This window comes from Charadrius vociferus, unplaced genomic scaffold (assembly GCF_000708025.1).
Source record: "Charadrius vociferus isolate BGI_N301 unplaced genomic scaffold, ASM70802v2 scaffold111, whole genome shotgun sequence".
NCBI lineage: Eukaryota > Metazoa > Chordata > Aves > Charadriiformes > Charadriidae > Charadrius > Charadrius vociferus.
In genome coordinates this window covers 3,471,022-3,494,032 of record NW_009647046.1, presented here as the reverse complement: position 1 = coordinate 3,494,032, position 23,011 = coordinate 3,471,022, and the positions used below count along the sequence as shown (strand labels likewise).

The following is a 23,011-nucleotide window of genomic DNA, read 5'->3' as shown; positions in this document are numbered from 1 at the left end:
CGCGTCGCTGCTGCTCCCTCGCTTCAGGGTAGCGCCTTCCCTTGGCGCCGCTCCCTCAATCGCCTTCCCCTGATTGTGTCTTGAGCCTCTGTCGTCCCTCCTAGGTCTTGTGGCGCCTAGCGCTGGAAATTGTAAATCCAGGTCCTTGGCAGGGATGCGGGGTGGAAGGAGGTTTCCACAGCGAGCTGTGCCGGAGCCTTGCTGGGACTTCGCAAGGCAGCGGGGACACGGCTGCAGCTGCTGCTGCCGAAGAGTAACTTCTGGTCTGAGGTGCTGCAGTCCCTGTGGGGAAGGAACTGATGGCAGAGCTGGCCAGCGGAGAAGCAGGTCACTTGCCTTGCTTTCAGTGACCACGAACCCCCCTCTTCCTGTCATTCTGCACTATTCTACAGACAGCAAAAAATTCTGGGCCTGGTTCCAGATTAGGGTCAGTCAAACCCTCCACCACTTGGAGGCTGGGTGTCCGGGAAAGCGTTTGGTTCACCATACAGTCCAAGGTTGTGATGCTGAAAGTAATCACCCATGACTTGGGCACTGCCGGCAGTGTCTGAGAAAGACTGAGGGGTGTTGCCGGTCAGGATGCTGTCCTGCTGCTGGAGAGGAATAGCAGTGGGGTTTGCAGGTGTTCTTCATAGGTGTGGGGTTTGCAGAAGTGCTTCAACCATGCCACACAGAGAAGCAGGAAGAGCAAGGGGGTAGCAAGTCAGTGGCAGGCTATCCAGGCCGACCGGGGGCCTGTGCAGACCAGGCATGGAGCAGCAGGGAGCTGTGGTACACAAGGGGAGTGACCAAGAGCAATATGGGTCAGGACGGAGGGGCACCAGAGGGGTTTGAGGTGGTTGGATATTCACTTGTGCCCCTTGGGGTGCACATGCACCGACTAGGCTGTGAGAGGTGTGCACAGCATCTGTCCATCCTGCCTGGATCTTGTTAACACTGTCAAGACCTTTACTTTCATAAGGTCTAAAATTCATTGCATTTTAAAGAGAGCAGAAGGACTGTCTGGAGTGTATGGGCTCTTCTTTCCTGGAATGTAAAGGAAACCTCGGCTGTGAAGCTGGAGTGCAGGGGGCTTCATTCCTTAGTGAAAGCAGAGAAGGGAAATGCAGATGTCACAGCTGGGACAGGAGATTTATCTTGGCAAGCAAAGAGGAAAAATACTTTCAAAAAGAAAAGAGAAAACTCAGAAGAATCCCCTCCCCATCTGCACTGCCTGCCAGCACGAGCAGAACCTCCAACCTGCAAAGGCCCTTCGTCTCCTGGGCCTGGGCTGCCGCCCAGCTGGATTAGCCCTTCGCCGCTTTCTCTTTGGAGCGAGACCATTGTGGTGGGAGCAGGGAGGCTGTGAGAACCAGGCTGATCCTGAAGGGAGATTGTCTCCAAACAACTCAGCTGGAGGTGGGAAGGGGAAAGTCACAGTCAAAGGATGGAAGCATGAAAGGGAAAAGGAGGGACAGATGCAGCCAGGGTGACCACAAAGGAGAATTGGATCCAGGGAGAGGAAACCGTCCCCTCCTCAGCCATGTGTGGTGCCACTGGGCTATAAGAGTGGCACCTTAAGGCATCCCATGTGCAACTGAGCAGGGGAAAAAGCTTAATGCCTCAGTCTCTGGGTGGGGGGAAATAGAGAGGTTGCATTTGGATGTCTGGATGCCTTACATTAGCTCCCAAGATAACTGTTGTACAACAGGAAAGGGTGTTTGAACGAGAAGTGCACGCACGCACATACAGTGTGCTATTTAGACAACCCTAAGCATGAGGTCAGGATAAAAACATGTGGTGGAAATATGTTTGGAAGAGTCAATGCCTATGTCGGTCATAGTGGGAGGGAGCAGGAGCCAGCAGCTGACAGATTCGCACTCTCTCCTTGTGGCTGAGGTGGCCTTAGCCTGAGCAGATTCCCCTGTGGCACCAGAGCAGCTTAAGGCTCTCTGTTGGGCCTGGAGATGCGGTGATCATTGCTACCCCTGTACCTGTGCACACTGGCTCATCCCCTTCGGACGCTGCCTCCCCATCGTCCCAAAACTGCAGTGGGGGGACGGGCAGCCAGAAATCGGGCTTGGATCAGGGAATCCAGCACATCCTCGCCATTGCGTTTCTGTCCCTTGGCTGCCCCCTCCCTGACCGCTCACTGGTAATACAGCTTTGGAAACACATCTCGTGCTATTTCTTGGCTTTGGAGCAGAGTTAGAAGAAGAAGGAAGGAGGGTGTGAAAGGGAGGGGGAGATAGCAGGAGCGAATAATGCAAAATGAGACTGTGCTGTGAGCTTTGTATCCCATCTGGAAGCTGTTTTCCCCCAGTACACTTCACACCCGCTCCCTCTGGGCCAGGATGGTAAGGATCACGTTTCCCAGTTGACTGGTCCCCCTTGCTCAAGCCAGGCCCATCTGCTTCAAAGCTACTTGAGATATCTTAAAGGAGAATCTCAGCAGATTTGCAGAGTCCTTCATTGTCACAATTAGAAATTCTTGGCCAATTCTTTGAGGAGCAGGAGCTGGCTGATCTCAGCCTGGCTGGAAAGTGTTCTCGAGGAGAGAGTCTAGGCCTTGAAGAGGCTGGGAGAGGATGAGCCTGCTCTGCTCATGCATCTCTGTTCATCCCACCTTCATTCATGTCCAAGTCCTGTGGACTCTTTATTGGACCTTCCACCAACACATGCCTCTGGTCTGCTGAGATCTTCATTGCCACCGCGTTGGCAAAACTCTCTGCAAAGCCCAGCGTAGTTGTAACATTTAGTGGCAGCACATGAAGGCTTTTAGCTGTGCTGGCCCCAGTCTGGGTGGAAAGGGAGGACTAGTGGCTGCCCAGCACCTACTTTGGCAAGTTACCTTCCAGCCAGGATAAAGCTACCATCCATTTGGTCCAGTGATAAACCTGCTTCTGTTTATCACTCAGAAACTTGGAGCACTGACCCTGCCAGGCTCTGCCATGATCCACACAGCCGTGACACACCATACCCTGGGACCTGCAGTTCCCTGGAGCCTTCTCTGTCGCACACATTAAGGAAGAGTACGGCTGAAGCCTTCTTTGAGATAGGTGCAGCTCCCCCAACAAGGCTGGGTGGGACAGAGTTTGCGTATTCTGGGTTAGCAGGCTCGATCTAAACTAATTGGCAGCAGTTTTGATGACATCAAAATCAGCTGTGGGCTGCTCCTCGCTATGCCCATCACAATTAGATCTGGACAAGAGGACACTTTTCTTTCTTATCATGTGGTTGCATGCATGGCTGTCTTTATTATCCAAAATCTGTCCTGAAGTTAACAACACCTTTTGGCGTCAGGAGAGGAAAGAACCAAGCGAAGAGACAACAGCATTCTTCCTGGGATGTGGTGGTTTAGCTTCCTGCTTGTCCTGTAGTCTTTGTTGTGGATATAACCAGCTACGAAGCCATGTCATTATTTTTGTTTGCTTTACCCTTCCTTCTTCTGCTTTCCTCGCCTCTTGCCACTGCCCTTAGGTAAAATAGCAATCTCCATCTCTGTGACAGCTCTGGTTCCTCTCCCTCTTTGAGGGTGTCTGGTCCTTGGTGCCTTCTTTGATAATAACCATAATTATTCGCAATCTCATAACCTAGCTGCCTTCTCTCCATCATCTATGTCTGGAGATGTTGGACTGGTACATGTATGCTAGGCGAGAGCTGAAAGGGGGTTGCTTTGATGAGAAGGCTTTGCCAGTATTGAGTTGTGCTGGAGGAAATGCTCAGGAGCCCAGAGAGAGGTACATGCCCCAACATTTCTGGCTTCCCAAGGAGGGTGTGACTTTCATTCTCTGCTTGTCACCCATGTTTTTCCTGTACTGTGCACTAGGTCTCTGTCTCTTGGGAGAGAATGGGCTCTTGGGGACCTGAACTCCTGCATCTCTGGGAGAACAGTGTTGCCTTCATCCTCACTTCCAAGCAGGGAGGTCCTCCGGCAAGCCTGCTGTGTAGTGTCTAAAAGAACCAGAAATCTGCAATTACTCCTGCCAATGTTGGTGCCTGTGTTAAGGCTCTTATACTCAGGCCCTTGCACTCATTACTCATCTCTCACCCCTTAGCCACTGCTGGGGAGGTTTTTTGGTTTCAGGATAGAAACAGAGGCACATCTCTGTCTATTCTGCCTGAGTAGGTTTGTTGTACAGAGGGAAGACTGTTGATTGACCAAGAGATCCTTGTTCTAAGCATGGGTGGGATGCCTCTAAAAGATAGTGTGGAAGTACTGCATAAATGCATCTTCTTGACTCTCTTCACTCTCACTTCTGCCTTTGTTAATGCACAGTTGTGAAAGAAATTTGAAGCACGTGGCAGAGTCGCAGACAGTTCTCCCTGCAGCTGTCCATCCAGCTCTGCTTCTCTTCCAGGATTACATGGTGGTTCTGGTTTTGCTAGTTACGACAGTATGTATGATTTGGGTGCCTTATGTTGGATCCTGGCTCTGCTGTGCCGTCGTGGTACACTGGCAGCCAGAACTCTGAATCCCTTCACTTTTCTGCGGTTACATTCTCACCCTTACCGTAAGGCTATCGTGTTCATATCCGGTGTTTGCTTGTGTTGTTTAGAGAAAGCAAGACAAAGAACAGCTGTTACATGAGCAGGCACTCTCTGGGGTTAATGCTCAGAACTCCAAACTCAACCCCTCCATACTGTAGGATAGAACAAAACCTGGTTTTCCAGTGCTTTTTAGATAAATATCTAACCCAGTTCCATCTGCTGACTCAGCCCCCTCTGAAGAACGGTTATGCTCAGCACAGATGGGAGGTGTTTTCTGTCACTTCATTCAGGTGCAGAAATGCTTCTAGGCAACTTGGAAATGGCTGGGTAGATTTTACCAAGCTACCCCGCCAACTCAGCTTCTGGTATGGGAACAAGTGGAGAAAACTTCAGCCCAGATGTCCCAGGGAGGGCCTCAACACTGGGATTTAGCATGACTGTGCCTTCTCTGCCTTACCTGCACATGCGGTGTCTGCCCTCCCAGGGGAGCCTGGGATGATGGTGTGTCAGGCTGTCACTGCAGGCAGTGGGAGGACAGGACAAGTGGGAAGGAAGATAAGGGAGAGAAACCTTGTGTTAAGCAGAATGCAGGCGGTGTCTACTCCCCCCCACTTCCAGCATTCTTTGTGGGCACCTGATTTTTTAAATTGATGGCTGAGGGATGATGTTGGAGGGTGAAGGGCACTGGCATGTTGGAGACTGCTGCAACTCACTGTCTCCCTCCCCCACTTGGTGGGAAACGTGGGTCTGTTCACTTGGAGCCTACTTCATTCCCCAGCCTCACCCCAACCTTCTGACAGCCAGCGTAATGTTGACAGAGTGATACCGTGCTCAGGTAAAACAAATATACCTTCCTGTGGGAGCAGGAACCTGCAGGTTCCAGCATCCGGGGTCCTCTGGCCAACTCCTCCCTCAGTCCTAGCACTGGGGAAAGAAAGGGGTGTACACACCACATGCTCCTCTAGGAGCCGGCTGCTTTCCTGAGCTCAGCTTTCATTCTGGAATTCATTGGCATTCATGTCTCTGCTCTAGGACCTGCGTGCTGTCTCCCAGTCTCTCTCATCCATACCCTGTTGCTTTTGGTATTTTCAATACGTTGCTTTCAATGCCTTTCTGCCCACCCAGATGCTTTTCCAGGCGGGGGCCGGGGGGGACCCAGTCTGACTCTGCTGAGCTCTCTCCAGTTCATTTAAGTTACACAGTTCCGTCTGTGTAATACAGTCACTTGAATGTATCTGTCTTTTCTTTCCTCTCCCTGAGCCAGAAGCCTCAATCTGCCAACAAATGTGATAATTTTTCAGCTGGTGTTTGGCAACCATCATTTTTCTCCCTGCCCAACCAATGCTTTGTTGTAGCAAATGGCAAAGTTAGTGATTTGACTTCTGCATAGGAGGATATGCCTCAAAGGAAACAGGTTCCCTGTAGCATCAGGAGTCCAGCTCTGCAGCAGCACTGGCCAGATTTACTGACTGTTACTGGAATGATTAGTGGAATGATTGTTTGTTGTTAACAGCCCATCTGTAGTGTTTAAACTTCATCGGGGAGCAGAATTTCACAGGCATTATCTGGCTGGAGGACAGCCTCATATGGTCCACAGAGGGGCTGTGAAATCCCAGAGGAAATTAAATACAACAGGGGGCCTTCCTGTTATGTTGATCCAACTGATCTTTTTTTCTCTGATAGAAATCAGCAGCTGGGTTGATGTTCTCTGGGGCATCAGAGTGCCTGTTGCTGCTGGCAGAGAAATGAGAACGCGTCTGTCACCGAGGACAGGTGCTGAAGACCATGATTTTCTGCCACACTTGCATTTTGTCATCACAGGGATTTCTTGCCTTGTGCTCATTGTCACAGTGAGATGATGCTAGGAAGCTGAAGATAGGTACCCACAGAGGAAGGGGGAGATGTGAGAATATAGAGGAGTTTCATGAGTGTTTGTGGCATACATAAACACGCGGAGAAGATGTACAGCACCATGGCCCTTTCTATCTTAATTCAAGGTGTTTTTATCAAACTCCTGCAGGCAAAGGATAGGAAGTGCTTTTTCCCATCCAAAAAGGGCTGTTGCTGAGGTTTGGCTCTCAGGGCAGGGGAAGGATCTCAGATCCCTCTTGGAGTTGATCCTAACACTCTCTCCCCCTTTGTCTTTCCTCAGCATTTCTCAGAGAACCTGGATCACTTCTCCGACAACATGGAGGATTTCTCCAACGACCTCTTCAGCAGTTTCTTCGATGACCCAGTACTGGCTGAGAAGAACCCGCTGCTGGACATGGACCTGGATCCACCCACTCCAGGCATCCAGGCAGAGCACAGCTACTCCCTCAGTGGAGACTCTGCTCCCCAGAGCCCTCTTGTGCCTGTCAAGACTGAAGATAATGTTAACGGTGAGCATGAGACATGCACACAGCACAGCTTTGGACGCATCTGTTAGCAGAGGCTCTGGCTGGCTTCCATATATAAGGACAAACTGGCTATTCCCTGGCCTTGCGCATGGCTAATCCAGGGAAGAATTTGATCTGCTGTTGTCAGATACAGCCCACATTTTTTCCTTCAGTTTGTGCTCTGACAGTCACATTTCTCCTTTGCCGGTCTAACTGTTATTTAGGAGGATGATAATTGGTTGTGGTTCCATGTGCTGCCAGCTTCTGGCAAGCAATAGGCAATGTCTCTTTAGGACCCTGAAAACCTGGGTGTGGATGCCCTAGATCCAGGTCTGTTTTGGCGTCAGGCAGTAGGGTTTGGCTTGAATATAGGAAGCATGAGTCTCTGGCTGCAACCAGTGCTGGTACATGTGGAAAGCTAAGTGGCTTCTTTACCAGCAGATCTTTTAGCAGCAGACAGAGAGGAACAGTCATCTCAAAACCTATTTTTAAAACAATTCATTTCAGGATAATTTATGATGGCTGGATATTTTTAGAGCCATCCTTGCAGAGAGTCCTGTAATTTGTGGGACTGTGTGGGTGTCCCAACAGCTGATGGACACCAGGCTGCCTGAAAAAGCAGTGGCACAGACTCAGTATACACAGAAGAAAGCCATTCCTTTGAGCAAGACTGAGACCTGGGACAGAGGCTTCCCTCTCATGGCCAGGAATGATCCCAGCTCTCTGGTACAAATGCCAAGGCAGGAGGAGAGGAGCTGGCCTGTGCTGCCTCTTTGGTCCCTGCAAAGGGCACAGCCATCAGCGCCATGTTCCGTAGGGGCCACTCAGAGAGATGCTGGGAGAGAGGCTCATGGCCAGCCAAGCAAGCTCTACCTTAGTATCAAAAAAACCCCTTCTATTTACATTTATTTTTCCGTAGCTTTAACCCCAGTACAGTCTTAGAGGGCACTCAGCCCAAATAGACAACTGGGCAACTAACTAAAAACAAACCAGCATGAGCGCATAGACACACGTTTATTTTGCCCCTGCAAATGAATAGGAGGAGATGAGGCTTGGGAATGAGAGAAGCAAAAAGCATGAAGTTGTAGAAAGTGAAATGATGTCTGCTTGCAGGAAGCTACCCCAGGGACTCCTCTCTGAGACACTTGTCACCATTTCTGCTACTCTCCTCTATGTCTGGACATGCCTCTGCTTCAGCTTCAGTGTCTCCAAGGCAAGACCTCCTCCAGAATGGAGAGTGACACTGGTCCTTGGGCACAGGCCAGCACAGGGTGTACAGCGCGTGACCCAGGAGAGCTTGAGATGTACCTGACACTTGCTCTCTGAATGTACAGATCAGCTCTATACAGGGAGTAAGGCCTAATATTAATGTGGGAGGTATAGGGGTATCTATGCACCCAGTTCCTGCAGTGGGATAATTCAACCCGTCTTTCTAGGGCTATCTTGGCTCATAATTGGATGTGAGTCATATTCTAGTGTAGCACTGAGTCAGGTCCAGTATTTGTAACACTGTGCAGTCCTTTTGGCACAGCTCCATCCAGTCTCAGTCCTTTTAGACATTCGCTTCAAATTAATTACCCAGAAATGGCTTTTCTTTAACATTAAGCAAGCTCTCCTTGGTCTGCAGAGCTCCTAAGGAATGCCTGAGCGCTGTCTAAACTTGGAGCTGTCTGAGGCTTGCTATTTATCAGCTTTCTCCCAACTTTTCTACAGATTTCCAAAACACTTAAAAAACCTGCCCCTTCCCACATGGATCCCACTGACATGGGTCAGCTAGGGCAAGCCGCTGGGTGCATTGTGACCCTGCTTATCAGTGGAGCCTGCTTTCCAGATGGTTTGCACATATGGACTGGCTGCTTCAGTTCTCAGTACCAGCCCTCGGTTCTACAGGGTGTGATTTGATGCCAGGAGCAGGGGGAGCCAGGGTTGTGCAGAACAGCGGGTGCTGGACCTGCCTCAGGCTAGTGCCCACGCTCCTGTACAGGTCCTGTTTCTTCACTGCTCTTTGCCTCACCTCCTCAACCTAGGGTAGCTATGGATATCTCTCGGCTGTACTTCTTCCCATTATGTACAGAGAGTATCTAGAGCAAAGGATGAGTTTCCTAGCATGCTTCACCCAGCAACATACAGTGAAATCTGCAGTGGTTACAGATTGGCCATACCTCTGAAACATCCTCTCAGGCAGCAGAACATAGATGTGTCCATACAATATGCCTTCTCAGTCCCTCATTGACCCTCTGATGGCTTATGCATTTCTGATTCTGTAACCCAATCTCTCCCCAGATAAATCTCTGAGGGTGGGAAAGAGAGCAGGGTCAGAATGTAGACAGGAAATGGGAGGACAGCGTGTACTTATTTGGGTGTCTGCTCCTTAGACTGTCTGGACTGACAGCACTGGGGGCTGCCCTCTTGCTGAGTCAAGTCTGAACTGGGAGAGCCCTTGGTGGTCTGCTCTCCCTTGCCTGGTAACTCGTTTCAGCAGCAGCCCTCCCAGACAGAGGATGCCCCACCCCTCTAAGAAAAAGAGAAATGCAGAGCTTTGCAACAGAAACAGAGGATGAGGAAGATGAGGCTTAAAATCACTCAGGGAACTTCAAATTAGCCAGTAGGCAAAACCTTCCCATAATGGGCATAAGTGAAACCAAAGAAGAGATTTAATGGGGGAAGCTGTGGACTTTTCATCACTTTTCAGAGGAGTAAGATCAAGTCAGACAACTATCTGTCAGGACTGGCACAGGTTTAGTTGAACTTCCCTAGAGCAGGGGGATAGACTGGAAGACCTCTCAAGGTCCCTCATCTCTGTGACAGCCTGTGATCAGACAGAAGAATTCGGTCCAACTTTTCTGTCTGCAAACACTTGCGGCTGTGTAACACCTTGCCTCCTTCCGTCAGAAAGGGCTTGTCTGCATACCAGCTGTAACTGGGAATTCACTACCAGCTGCAGGTTTGGTGTCCTTAGCAGGACAGAGAAAATGCAATTCAGTCTGTGTCTGCTCAGCAGCCTCTCGGTTGTCACACTTGTGAAGTGCACCCCTGCCTGAGATGCTGCCTGACGACGTTGGCCCTGCTGCATTGTGGGAAGCTCTAGGAAGCAATCCAGCAGCACTAAGAGCAGCGCTCAGCTGATACACACATGGAGCAGCCACAGGAACTCGTGTCTGTGCTTGAAGATGTCCAGTCATACAGGGAGCTGGAAGGGATGAGCCTCTGCTAGAGAGACTGATCTAGGCAGCAAAATAAGAGGTGCTAGACCAAAGACAGGAACAAAACATTTTCCACTGGCAAAGACAACAGTCTGTTAACTGATATGTTTCTTGCTGAGTCTTTAATACCACTGCATCCATGCAGAACCCAGAGGCAGGATTCTGCCCTGTCCTGTCCTGAGGGCAATAGAGCCTGAGTTGGGCAAAGATGGATTTAAGCTTCCTTTAAGTTTAGTTCAGATGGCAGCTCCCACATGAGCAGCTGCTTGCTTATATTATTATTTGTGCAGGCTTTTCTGGAGCCGAGAAGGTCCTTTCTCCCTCTCTCCTCTTTCCAGGACATCTTCTGGACATAGACCTGCACTGCTGAGCTGCTTTGGGCAGCAGACAGCTAAGCAACATGCCTGGGTTTGTGAGTACTGTATGCAGAGAGCAGGGCAGAGGGGTCCGAGAGTGAGCCCGGCTGTGGCCTCATGTTGAGCATACTGGGGCACAGTCTGGGGACGCACTTAGCAATAGTCTGTCCTGTGTCGAGACAAATGCGTTTCTGGTTGTCAGATAAAAAGGGGAAAGGATGAGGATTAGGGAGGAGGATGCAGGCTCCAGGCCAGCAAGGAGGAGCTTCTTGGCAGGCAGAAATGTTTGAAGAGCAAAACTTCAGAGCAGAGTCCAGGCAGCTCTCCTGCCTGGCAGGTTTTTTTCCCCATCTTAGCTGCAGCTTATCCACCACTGCCTGAATCCCAGCTCCCGGGATCTCTGCTTCCAGTGACAAGCCAGGCTTACGCCACAGACATGCACAGGACAAAGCAGGCAGGGGGTGAGGGGAGCATGCCCACACAGCTCCGTTCAGTTCTCTTCAGACACTTCCTTTCCCTTGCTGCAGGTTTTTTTCCCCATCTTAGCTGCAGCTTATCCACCACTGCCTGAATCCCAGCTCCCGGGATCTCTGCTTCCAGTGACAAGCCAGGCTTATGCCACAGACATGCACAGGACAAAGCAGGCAGGGGTGAGGGGAGCATGCCCACACAGCTCCGTTCAGTTCTCTTCAGACACTTCCTTTCCCTCGCTGCTGCTTTGGTCCCTGTCAGCAATGGCAGTGGGACATGGCTGTAGGCAGCAGTCCCTCTCAGCAGCGCAGGTGGAGGTGGCAGCCTCAGAGGTGAGATTGAGGGGAGCAGCTGTGGGAGCAGCCTCACAAAGCAGGTGCCACATTGGACTTCCTTCCACAGAAACGGACCTTCCTCCTCTCCTGTCATGCAGCTCTGGTACTTGGCACAAGATTAGCGGGAGGCCAAAGCAGCACGTACAGTCGCCTGTCAGCCTTTCACTGTCATCATGATTGCCCTCTCACCAGCTCCCTAGCACACACATGGTGCTATTTGTGGTAACACACCTGGCAGCTCTGTGATGCTCTCCATGCTGCCTAAGGAGCAACAGCCCAGCATCCTCCTCTCACTGAGCTCTAAATATAAATAAGCTCCAGAGGACAAGACCAAGACATCACCGGGGGAAGAAACCCTGCAGCTGTCCTCCAGCACTCGGGCTTCACAGCGAGAGCGGAGCAGAGACACAATCCCTCTAGCTTTGTCCTGTCTGCTCCCCGCACACTGGGGGTTCATTCACTTTTGTACTCTGTGCTGTGGGCCTGCAAATGCTTGTGTGGTGACAATGCTAAACTTGGAAAGGCAGCCTCTCCAGACAGGGGGAAGCTGTCTGCATGGATTTATTTTTTTTCTTGTCCTGTTCTTGCTGGAGTTTGACTCTCACGTTGTGCATGTTTCAGAGCTGGAGAATGGAGTGTGGTCGCTGGGGCCCAAGCTCTGCTCCATCATGGTGAAACAGGAACAGAACCTGGCTGTAGACCTGCCTGAGTCCCAGCTAGCTGCCAGCTCCATACCAGTGCTGAACCTCAACCCTCTGCAGAGACTGCCAGTCCCCGAGGAGGTGAGCCCATCTAAGATCCATCGGGAACGTGGGCGCTCACACAGCAGCACCCCTGGTGATGCGGATCAAGCCATGTGACTGCAGGGTTCTGCTAGGTGACTTAGCTGCTGGACAGACAGAGGAAGTTGATACAAAGCCCAAATATTGCATTATTTGTCATTCCCCTCTTGAAATGGCAGTCAGAGCAGAAGCACACCTGATGCTAGCTAGAACTGTGTTCTTGATTCCTACAGTGAAACTACAAGACAGGTTATCCTTCCAGAGAAAACGATGGAAGAAGGGTTTTCTCCAGCAGAGGAAGCTTTACAATCTTGGTTACATACAAGTATGTTTCCTTGGCACAAAACCAAAGGATTTTAAGCTTGCACATGCTGGAGGCCTGTCCCCTCCAATCTGCCAGTATTTCTATAGCCACTTTTGGCTTATTTTCATTTCTCAGGCAACAGTGTCAATTCCTGAGTATAGACCTCTGCTCTGCCACTGTCTTTTTCATGGCCTTGGGCTTATTATATGGCCTCTTACTTTTTTCAGCTGCTCACTGGAAATGGAGGTTCCACTCCAGGTCCTGCTGGCATTTTCCTGTGAAGCAGCAGGAGTTATTATTTCTAAGAAACAAGGGTCCATGTCTTTTGGTCATATCTAAGTTCTTAACAAGTCTGTTTGTCTGAAGGAGGCTCACTTATGCCACTGGTATGTGGGTGTAAGCTGGGGGCTCAGTTCAGCTGGCTTCGAGTCCAGCCATTTTGGATGGGAAGGTCTGACCAGTCTCACGCAGACCTTGGCTATCTTGTAGCAGCTCAGGATATAACAGTAGAGCATCTCTGGGGTTCGCTTCCTTTTCTCGCTCATGCTGAGCATCTTCCCATTTAAACGACCATCCAAAACAAATGGGTACTTCCAGCCAAATCTGTGCACAAACTTCCTCCATTATTTACACAGCTTGAACTTGCTGTGCCCTCGAAGCTCTGCTGTGTGCGCTCAGCAGCGGTACCATGGTACTCTCTCAGCTGTGTTTACAGTCTGGAGGAGTTTGCAATGTGTCTGTTTAGTGTAAAAACTCCCGCAGCCTATGGTGGGCTGGGGGCTGGTGAGCCAGGGAGCTGAGGGACAGCATAGCCCAGATGGGAGTAAATCTACTCTTTATTTAACTCTCAGTCCCCTCCAATTGGAAACAGCTGCCCAGCAGCCCTGGTGAAAATCATGTGAGCAGGACAGGGCGTTTGTTCTGTTTGTTTCTGTACAACTTCTATACCCCCATTTCTAATGAAGGCAGATCAAAGAGAGGCTTCCCATGGTAATGCAGAGGTTGGTTTAAATTGTACTGTCTGGGTCTGGCAGGGGAAGAATTGCCAAGGATAAAAGTCATCTCCCTTTTGGAGGTACTCAGTGCACTGCTTGGCAGCATATCCATCTGCCACTGCCTTTTCCTCTGCAAACATGTGTTTGCACTCTGTGTACCCAGCAACATAGACTTCAGGGGGCTTATGTTTGGACTCCTGGTTTCTGTTATGTGTGGTGAGAGGCTATTTTGGGGCAGAGCTGTGAGATGGGGCAGTACAGAGACCAGGGGAGCAGTGGGTATGAGCAGAAGTGGTGGGAGCCCTCTGGGCAGGGTAGGAGGCAGCACACAAGAGCTCTTTCTGCTTCTTTTCCACAGACTCCCATAGAAATGACTCCAGCACCTGTGATCAAAGCTGAACCTAAAGAGGTGAACCAGTTTCTAAACGTACCTGCAGGTAAGAAGATAGAATTTGCTGGTCAACTTATATCCCTCTGTATTACTCAGATAGAGATTATTACTATTACAGGGAGGAAAGACAACACCTGAGACCAGAGCCATACATACAAGGTAGCACTGGGACACAGACCATTCCAACTCAGATCAGTGTCTGGACCAACAGCTACACACAGAATTGTTCAGACAGGGACTCCCAGGCAAAATAGGCTACTTCAGAGTTGGAAATATGCAAGAGTGCCTTTAAAATCCTCAGAGGGACTGAAGTGTTATCCAAAACCAACCATCTGAAAGTCAGGAAGTTCAGGATCCAGTTTAATTTGAAAGAAACCCAAGCATCTGAGAATCTGCCGATGCACAAATGAAAGCACTATAGGAACTCCCACTGTCCCAGAGAGACATTCCTTAGGCTTATTTCCACCTCCACTAAGGCCCCCAGGGCTCTCCAGTACAAAGTGGGGACAGTTTTCAAGTGCTTGGCAACTGAGTGACTTGGAGCCCCTTTGGATCAAGTGTGCTGGCAAGTGTGTAAGCCCTGTGGTGCTTTTGGAAGAGCTTCTCTTACAGACCTTCCTGTACTTGTGAACAGGGTATGAAGCAAAATATCACGGGCTTTTTACTCCATTTTGCTTGATACTAGAGTACCTTACGGCTTTGTAAATGCCTTTGGTGTCTTGTCAGAGAGCCCCTGCCAGCTCTCTGAATCCTGTAGTTCCTAGTTTAGCAAATTCAAGGTCAGCCTCATCTCTGTCTTGGGCAGTGCTCAGTCCAGCCTTGTTCTCAGACCCACACCCTGTCTTGTGAGACTCATCACCTTCTCCCTTAAGTCCTGTGTTATGGCAGTGCTTTTTCCTGTTGATACTCAGAGCACCATGCCTGTACCAACAATTACCAACCAGGCAATGAGAGCCATTGACGTGATCTTATTTCTCAGTAGATGACCTGGTGCAGATGCCTCCAACTCCACCCAGCAGCCATGGCAGCGACAGCGATGGATCTCAGAGCCCCCGGTCCCTGCCTCCCTCCAGCCCAGCCAGACCTGCTGCTCGCTCTTCAACTGCCATCTCCTCCTCACCTCTCCTCACAGCACCACACGTAAGGAGGCAGCAGGATGTCACTGGGACACAGGGCTCCTTGGTAGTCAGACGGGTTTGGAGGCTTTCCAAGGCTCATGTGGGGGATCCTGCCCTTGTTAAGGTCTCCAAGCTGAAATGCAATGTGATGTCCTTGCACAGAGGTGTGGGACAGGATGGTGCTCACAGGAGTGAGGAGAGGCACCAACGCCTACCAGAAGCTACCTTGTTTTAGCAAGTGCTTTTTTTCACCCTGTACTTTGGGAAGTGGCCTATGCACTGGAGGACTTTCTGAGAAGGTTAATGGAAGAAAAAGGAATAACTGAGAATTCCCATAACCAGACTGTGTTTTAACCATTGCCCAAAAGTGCACAATGCAAGCATGTAGCCAGCCTCACCATGAAGGAGCAGATGCCATTGCAAGTAAAAGAGGAAGGCAGCTGCTGAGCTGTGCCCCCAGGATGAGGTTGAGAGCAGGAAAGACCACTACCCTGCATCTGTTTGTACTAAGCCCTGTTATGGTTTGAGAAATCCATAACAATTTATTGTCATTTAAATAATCATTCTATCACCTGATCACCCCTCCCTACCTAGGAAGGGGAATCAGGAAAAAACAAGGAAACACGGGGTTTGAAATATAAACAAATTTAATAGAATAAGATTAGACAATTAACATTAATAGCACTAAAGTACTAATATTGATCTTGATACCAATACAAAATATACAAAGATTATACTCAACCAACTATATCAGTAGGAAGCTGTGCACTCCCAGCAGTGGACAGCAAATGTTGGACACTGCGAGCACTATGGCTTCGTGAGGAAGGGAAGGCCTCTGGGGTCTGGCACCGGGGCAAGCAGTTCTCAGGATGGCAGCCATCAAAGAAGAGTAAGACTCCTCAGCAAAATTTCTAATTTATATTGAATACCACGCTTGTGGTATGAAATAATCCTGTTGGCTAGGTTGGGTCAAGTGCTCAGGTCTCCCTCCTCCTCATCCCTGCACCTGGCGAGCTCAAAATCACTGAGACCTTGAAACCCACACACCATAGCTGGTTATGAAGTAAATATTTTCACAAGTTCAGACACTAGAGTCTTCTAAAAGTGCAGTCTTCCCAAGTATTAGAAGAAAAAATAGTCCTGTGTCAATCAAACGGGGACAAGCCCCTTGCTTGTCCTCCCCCTTTAAGGAGGGACAGAACGCCTTGCTGATGCTGACAGCTTCTCTCTGTGTGTTTTAGAAGTTACAAGGGACCTCTGGCCCGCTGCTCTTGACTGAAGAGGAGAAACGCACCTTGATTGCTGAGGGCTACCCCATTCCTACCAAGCTGCCCCTCACCAAAGCAGAGGAGAAAGCACTGAAGAGGGTCAGGAGGAAAATCAAGAACAAGGTGACTGCAAAAAATTTAACCATACAGTTCCCATGATTCCAGAGCATCCTCAGCTGACCAGTGCTATAGTTACCCTTGCATCCTCAGCTGCAGTGCAGCTCAGAAAAGGTGGGATCCTGCCTTTGGTACACTGGTACAAGCCTTCCAACCCACAGAAATGGTGCCGTGGGCCATCTCTGCATGCGTGCTGTGCATGCAGCTGTATCTGGCAAGTGTGGCTTCCAGCCCAGATCCTGGGAGTGTGTGCCCTGGAATAGGGCCCACAAGCTAAGGCATCACAAATCAGACAAACCAGCCTGGTCAGGCCTTGCTTTGGGGGCAGGGAAACAAGAGGCATTGCATGCTGCAGGATGGGTGATGCACAGAGCCCATTAGCCAGGCAGAGGCTGTGAGACTTTAGACTTCTGATTAAAAAGCATCCCGTGAGAGAAATGATGAGACCCTGAATTAGTCACCCAGTGACTCAGAAGTGGTCTGGGGCAGAATCTGCCCAGATGGCCACAGCACGTACCCATGTGAGTCAGAGGAGTTCAAAGCAACCCCAAAGATGCTCACAGCAGCAAGGGGGTCAGGCATACTGCAACAAATGTTAGTGGCCTACAGGCCAAAGAAGGCTGCATACCTACAGCAGCCACCCCTCCCAGTTTTGGCCTGGAGACCAGCGAGAATGGCAGACTGGAAGGTGGCTTCCCCATTTACCTTTAGGGTGCTGTGTGTGCAGGGAACAGACAAGATGAGGGAGCCACAAAGAAATGCCTAGAGGCTTATGATACTGACTGCTTTCTGATGGCTGCCCCCCTTACAGATCTCTGCTCAGGAGAGTCGCAGGAAGAAGAAAGAATATGTGGAGTGTCTAGAGAAAAAGTAAGTTTCCTCTCGGTCCTACCTTTGAAAAAGGAGCCCTGTCCATGCACAGCCCCCGCCCCTGCCCCTTCTAGTGCTTTTGTCTCTGAATTGCTCAAAGAGTACAATTCCTTGCAAGGCTGGCTGCACAGAAGTTTGGTTTGGGTTCCTGCCCCTGCTCCCTCCTAGAAATCCTCTTGCAGGATAAAGATTGCTCTAGAAACCTTGTGTTTCCAACTGCTTAGTTTGGCTGGTCCCCTGCAGAACACAGGCCATTTTAGCTGCCAACAAGTTGGGATTTTGGGTAAGAGTCGTGTTTCCCCACTAGAAGTTGCTTCTATTTTGTCTGTCCCATAAGCAGCAGTCCCTCTGGGGGCACTTACCATGGCTTTCCCCCCTTTATTCCCATGAGGGTGGACACACAAGCATTTGATAGCAAGAAAAACCCTGCACTGCAGTTATTCCCCACACTCCCTCCCCTTCCAGTGTTCCCTGCGTGAGCTTTGTTTTTCTCCTTGCAACCCTGAGGTCCTGCAGGCATAAGCCTAAGGTGACATCATATGACACTGACATAGCAGAAAACAACTCTTGAGGGCCAGATCCTGTGATCCCCTCTGTACTAACAGCCCCTGATGGGCATTCTGAGGCAAAGAAAAATGCCGCGATCCAGGTGCAAATTTACATTTCTGTTTAAATACCATCTTCTTCTCTGTTATTAACACCACCTGAGATCAGCAAAATGGAAAAAAACAACCCCCAAACCCAACCTTAATTAACTCCTCTTCCTGATTCTATTTGCTTATGTTCTCTAAGTGCATAGAAATGCTGAATGAAAACAGATGACTCGAGGCACCTTCAAGTTCTCATGCCCTTCCATAAGCAGCACCTTGGCATGTGTGTATGTGTGTCCAGGCATCAGAGCACATCACCTCCAGCTAGTGTCCCACATTAACACCCAGATCCTCCAAGCCAGGGCTGGGGACTTGGCTGGCCTTGCTTAAGTGACAGGTCCAGGGCTTTCTGTGGTGGGGCCTCTTCCCCAGACGTGGCTAGGGTGCCTGTACATACTCAGCGGTTTGTTACGCTAGTGCATTGCTGTGACAGATGGCTTTCAAACAATGCCAGGTTTAAATGTGAACCAAAAGTAGCATTCAGTGAATTTCTTTAATGCAACAAGTCTTTGGTCAACTTGGCTTTCTCTAAGAGCTGGTTTGTCAAAACCTCTACTTGGGCCCTTCACTGTTCAGTTTGATACCTTTGCTGCAAGCCCACTTTTTACACGGAACGCCTGGTTCGGAGGGTGTGCTGGAAACCTCCAGCAGGATCAGGCTGTGTCCCTGGCCTGCCTTTCTCTGAGCCTGGAGAGATTCCCCCTTCCCTGGTCCCAGCTGCAGCCTAACCACTTTCCCTTCTGCAGCAGTGGGAGGGAGCCTGCAGGTTCTCTGCTGCCCTCAAGTGCCTGCAGTAGGAACTGACCCAGCATTTGCACAGACCTGCCTGGTTTTCATATGCGAGGCGCACAGCCAGGGCAGGTTCTCAGTCTGAGTGGGAGAAGTTTGAATTTGTCCCCCTGTTCCTTTTCCATGCTCCTTAGGGAGGTTTGGAAGTGATGGAAATGCCTGCATAACTTTGGGACTGTTCTGACTTGACCTGCCTGTAAGCAGGTGCTACTGACCCTCCCAGCCCTCGGGAAAGCCTGAACTGGGAAATGTCACACATAACTGTGCACTTGCAATCTCATCCCTGGTCTGCCAGGGCTGGCTTCAGCCAGACGGGTCAGGGATATCTAGCTCCAGGACCACATCTGCAGATGACGGATGGGGCCACTGAGCCTCCACACTCCGAGAGAGGCAAAGACTACATTTGCTTTATTTGTTGGGCCTTTGTAGCTAACTGGCTGTGGGTTTTATTCCTGCAGGGTCGAGACATACACAACAGAAAACAATGAACTCTGGAAAAAAGTGGAGACCTTAGAAAATGCAAACAGGTAAGGGGCTAGAACTGTCCCTCTGTGGGTGGCGTGGGTAAGAAGGGGTGCCAGGGGACCACTGGGGCAGGGGGGGCGAGAAGAGAAAGACAGTCTCCCCCAGCTCCTAGGAGGGGCGGGAGCTGCTCAGCGAGGCACTGGTTTTCGGCCCGTGGAAGCAGCGAGGCAGCTGGGTTTGGTTAGCAAGCCTGGAATGTTTGTGTTGGGACAGCCAGGCCGCACCGCAGCGAGGGGAGGGAGGGAAGGCATTTCTCACATCTCATCCTCCTTCTCCCTGCAGCCCTCTGGGCTCATGCTGCCCTCCGTATAGCCCTCCAGGCCTCTCCCTGTCTCCAAAGCAGCTGCACTGAGGGAGGCCCCTCACACCAACCTCTCATACCCACTGTTTCTGCTGTTGGGATCTTTGGAGGAATACAAGGCCCTGGGCATAATGTGGCTGTTTCAGGTTTCTCTTGAGGAAAAGCTGGACAGACCTGGTGAATACAGGGAAAGCCAATTCCTTTAATAAAGGTAGCCACCAGCTCTCACCAAATCCAGGGCAACTCCCTGTGCATGTGGTATCGCAGCCCTTGCCCTGCCTCCTGTGCATGTGGTATCGCAGCCCTTGCCCTGCCTCTTCCCCTTGCAAAGCAATCCTGAAAGATCTCCCTCCCATCTGCTGCTGCTGCTCATCTGAAAGAAGCAAGCTGCCCCCACAGCCCCAAAGCAGGCCCCTGGCTCCCTTGCCTAAGAATCTGGTGAGCATTTGTGCTCCTAATATGCAGAGCTGGTTGACTGATCACCAGGGGAATTTGCTTCCTTGGAAGCAAATAATGAAGACTCCCGCCCCTGTAGTGGGGATGGGCAGCAGGAGCTGGAGGAGGGCCCAGCTCTGCTCCCTCTTACTGGGTACAATAGGTGTGAGCAAGGGCAGGGTCAACTGCAGGGCTGGTGAGGGAGCAGCTCATTTCTATAGCCCTGTTTCTATCACCTCAAGCTCAAATTGAAGTGGAGAACTGCAGCCAGAGAGCCAATTCCCCCCCGGCCCCCCGACCCCTCTGCTGCCACTACAGCTCATGGAGTACTACTCCTTGAAGCTCTGTCACACTCCTTCCTCCCATGCATGACACAAGTGCTGTGGCCCTGGCTTCCAGGCCAGCCACTGGTGCCAGGACCAGGGACTGTCAGGCATAGGCTGGCTGAGGTGTGAGAGTGGCCAGATCCTCCCATCTGCCGGTGACATGGCTGCCCAGCTGCTCTCATCCGCGGGGATGGGGCACAGCCTCCCTGGGAATGCAGGCAGCCCCTGCTGCTGAAAAAGCATGAGCCCCACCCTGCAAAATCAGGAGATTGGCCTAAAAGCCAGGAGATTTTTTTTCCAAAATATGAATTGTGTTCTTTCTAATTGGGTTTGGTTTTTGAGCACTGCCAGTGGACGCTCTGTGCTTCTCTCCACATGTACAAGGAGCAGAAGAGGATTTGGAAAGAGATAAAGCTGGGATTCTCCTGCAATCTCCTGGCTCCGGGATCTGGCATTTTATAAAAGCTCAAACATATTTGTGTAAAACAGTCAGTGCTCCCAGGGGGAAACACTCAGTAGTCTGCATTTCAGTAATTTGCAGCCCTTGGGAACTGTGTGCTCTGTAGTCTCCCTCATCCCAGATTTCTTCACCAGCCCAGTGAAGGATTTGGTGGCTCTTGGTGACACACCTACCACTGTTCTGTGTTTATGTGTGCCGATACCCATGTTAAGTTAAATGGGGCAGAGAGACCTTAGCATGTGTTGCAGTTGGGGCAGCCAGAGAATGAATTAATTGCTGAACTCAAGATTTGGCTTTGCCCACATCCCTCTGCAGAGTTTGCCAAGGCTGAAGAAGCTGGAGGGGATCAAAACTGTTTTTTATTTCTCTTTCTGCAATATCGACCATATGGTTTGGGGCAGAGGTCAAACTGCAGAGCGTGTGTCTGAGTGAAGTGGGAGCAGGCAGGCCTATCCTTGAGGTCTGATCTGACTACAGAGTTCTGCCTCCATCCCAGAGCTTGGTTTTCCTGGTAGCCTGCCTCTCCATTGCTCTGGGAGATGACTGGCTGAGCTTTGAGGCACCCAGGAGTCCTAAATGAATGGGAACATTCATAATGGGGGGTAGTTGCAGTGAAGGCTGTGATGGACCCACTGGTGAGGAGACAGAGGGTGCTGTGTTACCTCAACATAATGGCACCTTGGGGCGTTATCTCAGACTCACCCTTTTTTGTTTCTTGCTTCCTAAGCCTGTTTGGTCAGAGAACTTGGGCAAGATATAGCAAGAGGGAAGATACTTTTTTTTAACAAGAAAGGAAAACCAGGGTAAAATATGAAGGGGGTAGTGGTATTCTTGCATCACTTACTGCCTGCTACCCCCTTATCAAGTTTTGATCTGGGTTGTTTCCTATCCCAGGACTTTGCTCCAGCAGTTACAGAAGCTGCAGGCTCTGGTAGCTGGGAAAGTCTCCAGACCTTACAAAATGGCTTCAACACAGACCGGGACCTGCCTAATGGTGAGCTTCATTTTCATCTACCTTATGGGCCATTCTTCCCCAGACAGCTTTGTTGATTGCCTGTCTCTGCCCTCTTCCCCGCTGCCCGGCTCGATTGCCAGTTACATCTGCTCTCTCCCTTTGTGTTAGAGTCACCAGAACGAGGCCCTGTGTCATACGTACATTGGTAATGTCAGTTGTTTATGCAACAGCATTATAATAATTCCAGCATTTTCACTGTCTTGTTCTTTGGGCAAAACAGCATTTTATTTGCTTTTCATTAGCCATCGGCCATTCAGCAAAAATCTTCCATGAGGTTCCGTTGTAATGGATAGAGTTTTCTTTTGCTGAGTTGGTAATACTTAATGGTTAACTCAGCAGGGCAGATGAACAGTTCAAGTATTCCTCCCAGTGGGCATTACCTTGTGTTTATCAGCAAGAAATGGCATCTGTTCTTGCTATGCCTGCACATCAGCCTTTGTTAAATCCAGATGGAATTCTCTTCATTTGCCCTTTTGACTAACCAAAATGATTCAAGGTTGTCTGTTGGTTTTGGTAATCCCTGTTTGCCTCTCATTTCTCATAGCAGAGGATCACGGTTAAGCAATATTGGCTTCACTGTGGAGCTTTGGGGCATGCCAGTGTGTGGCCATAAATAGAGTCAGTTGCTTATTCTTCATCTCATTTTTTGCCAGTGGGAAAGTTTCTGATCCATGATAAAAATATAACCTTCAACCCTCTGATGTCTTTGCAGGATTGTTATAGTAGCTGCTTGTGACAAATTTGTCAGTTAGTTATCTATTTCTAGTTATCACTTCTGTACTGTTAACGGTCATGAAATACAAACAGATGGCAAGGTGCTTGCCCCACTTTCTCAGCACACTCAGTGTCCCGAGGGGTTGTTTTTCACTCTTGGTTCAATCAGTTTCCTTGGTTCTGGAGCCCCTGCTCTGTAATCCCCAGTGCTTTCTCCTTTCAAAACCTGCTCAAACTTTTGCTGCTCTTTGCTGCCCCCACATCAGGCCAGATTTTAATGAATGACTGTCTTTTCTGTTGGCTGTTCTGTGGCTTCATTCCCAAGTTCTTTCCACATTTTTGGGTGTGGCCCAGCTGGGCCCAGTGACTCATTGCTCCTTAATGCAGCAGCTCATCAGAGCACCCCTGGCTCCAGCAATTCTTCATCACTACCACCTGGAATGAGCAAGTCCAGAAGAGGTGCCTTCCAGACATCCTCTGTGCTATAGGCTGATAAAATACCTAATTTAGCATCCTATCAATGTCTTATCTCTCCTTGCTGCTCCCTTCATTCCACGGTGTCTCAGCCCACACACCAACTCTCTCAGGCTTCCGAGCTTTGAAGCATTTAAAGAATTTGTAATTTGCTTTTCTGTCTTTGGCCAGTTCCTCTTATAGGCCTCCGAGTTCCCATTTTCCATTTTCAAATGCAGCACTCCTGATCACAACAGATATGTAGAATCATCATGCCTTGCAGGA

The 23,011-nt window shown here is 50.0% G+C and overlaps 1 protein-coding gene across 1 annotated transcript in view; it reads left to right on the top strand.

The window, feature by feature from the left end:
• The first annotated feature begins 6,658 nt into the window (after nucleotides 1–6,658).
• Nucleotides 6,659–23,011, top strand: part of CREB3L1 (cAMP responsive element binding protein 3-like 1) — a 20,512-nt gene continuing 4,159 nt past the window's right edge. Inside the window, exons 1-8 of the mRNA XM_009895671.1 lie at nucleotides 6,659–6,851; nucleotides 11,835–11,995; nucleotides 13,653–13,731; nucleotides 14,665–14,825; nucleotides 16,045–16,194; nucleotides 17,000–17,058; nucleotides 18,956–19,024; nucleotides 21,439–21,538. Of these exons, the coding sequence (XP_009893973.1) occupies nucleotides 6,659–6,851; nucleotides 11,835–11,995; nucleotides 13,653–13,731; nucleotides 14,665–14,825; nucleotides 16,045–16,194; nucleotides 17,000–17,058; nucleotides 18,956–19,024; nucleotides 21,439–21,538 (972 nt within the window). The remainder of the gene's footprint in view (nucleotides 6,852–11,834; nucleotides 11,996–13,652; nucleotides 13,732–14,664; nucleotides 14,826–16,044; nucleotides 16,195–16,999; nucleotides 17,059–18,955; nucleotides 19,025–21,438; nucleotides 21,539–23,011) is intronic.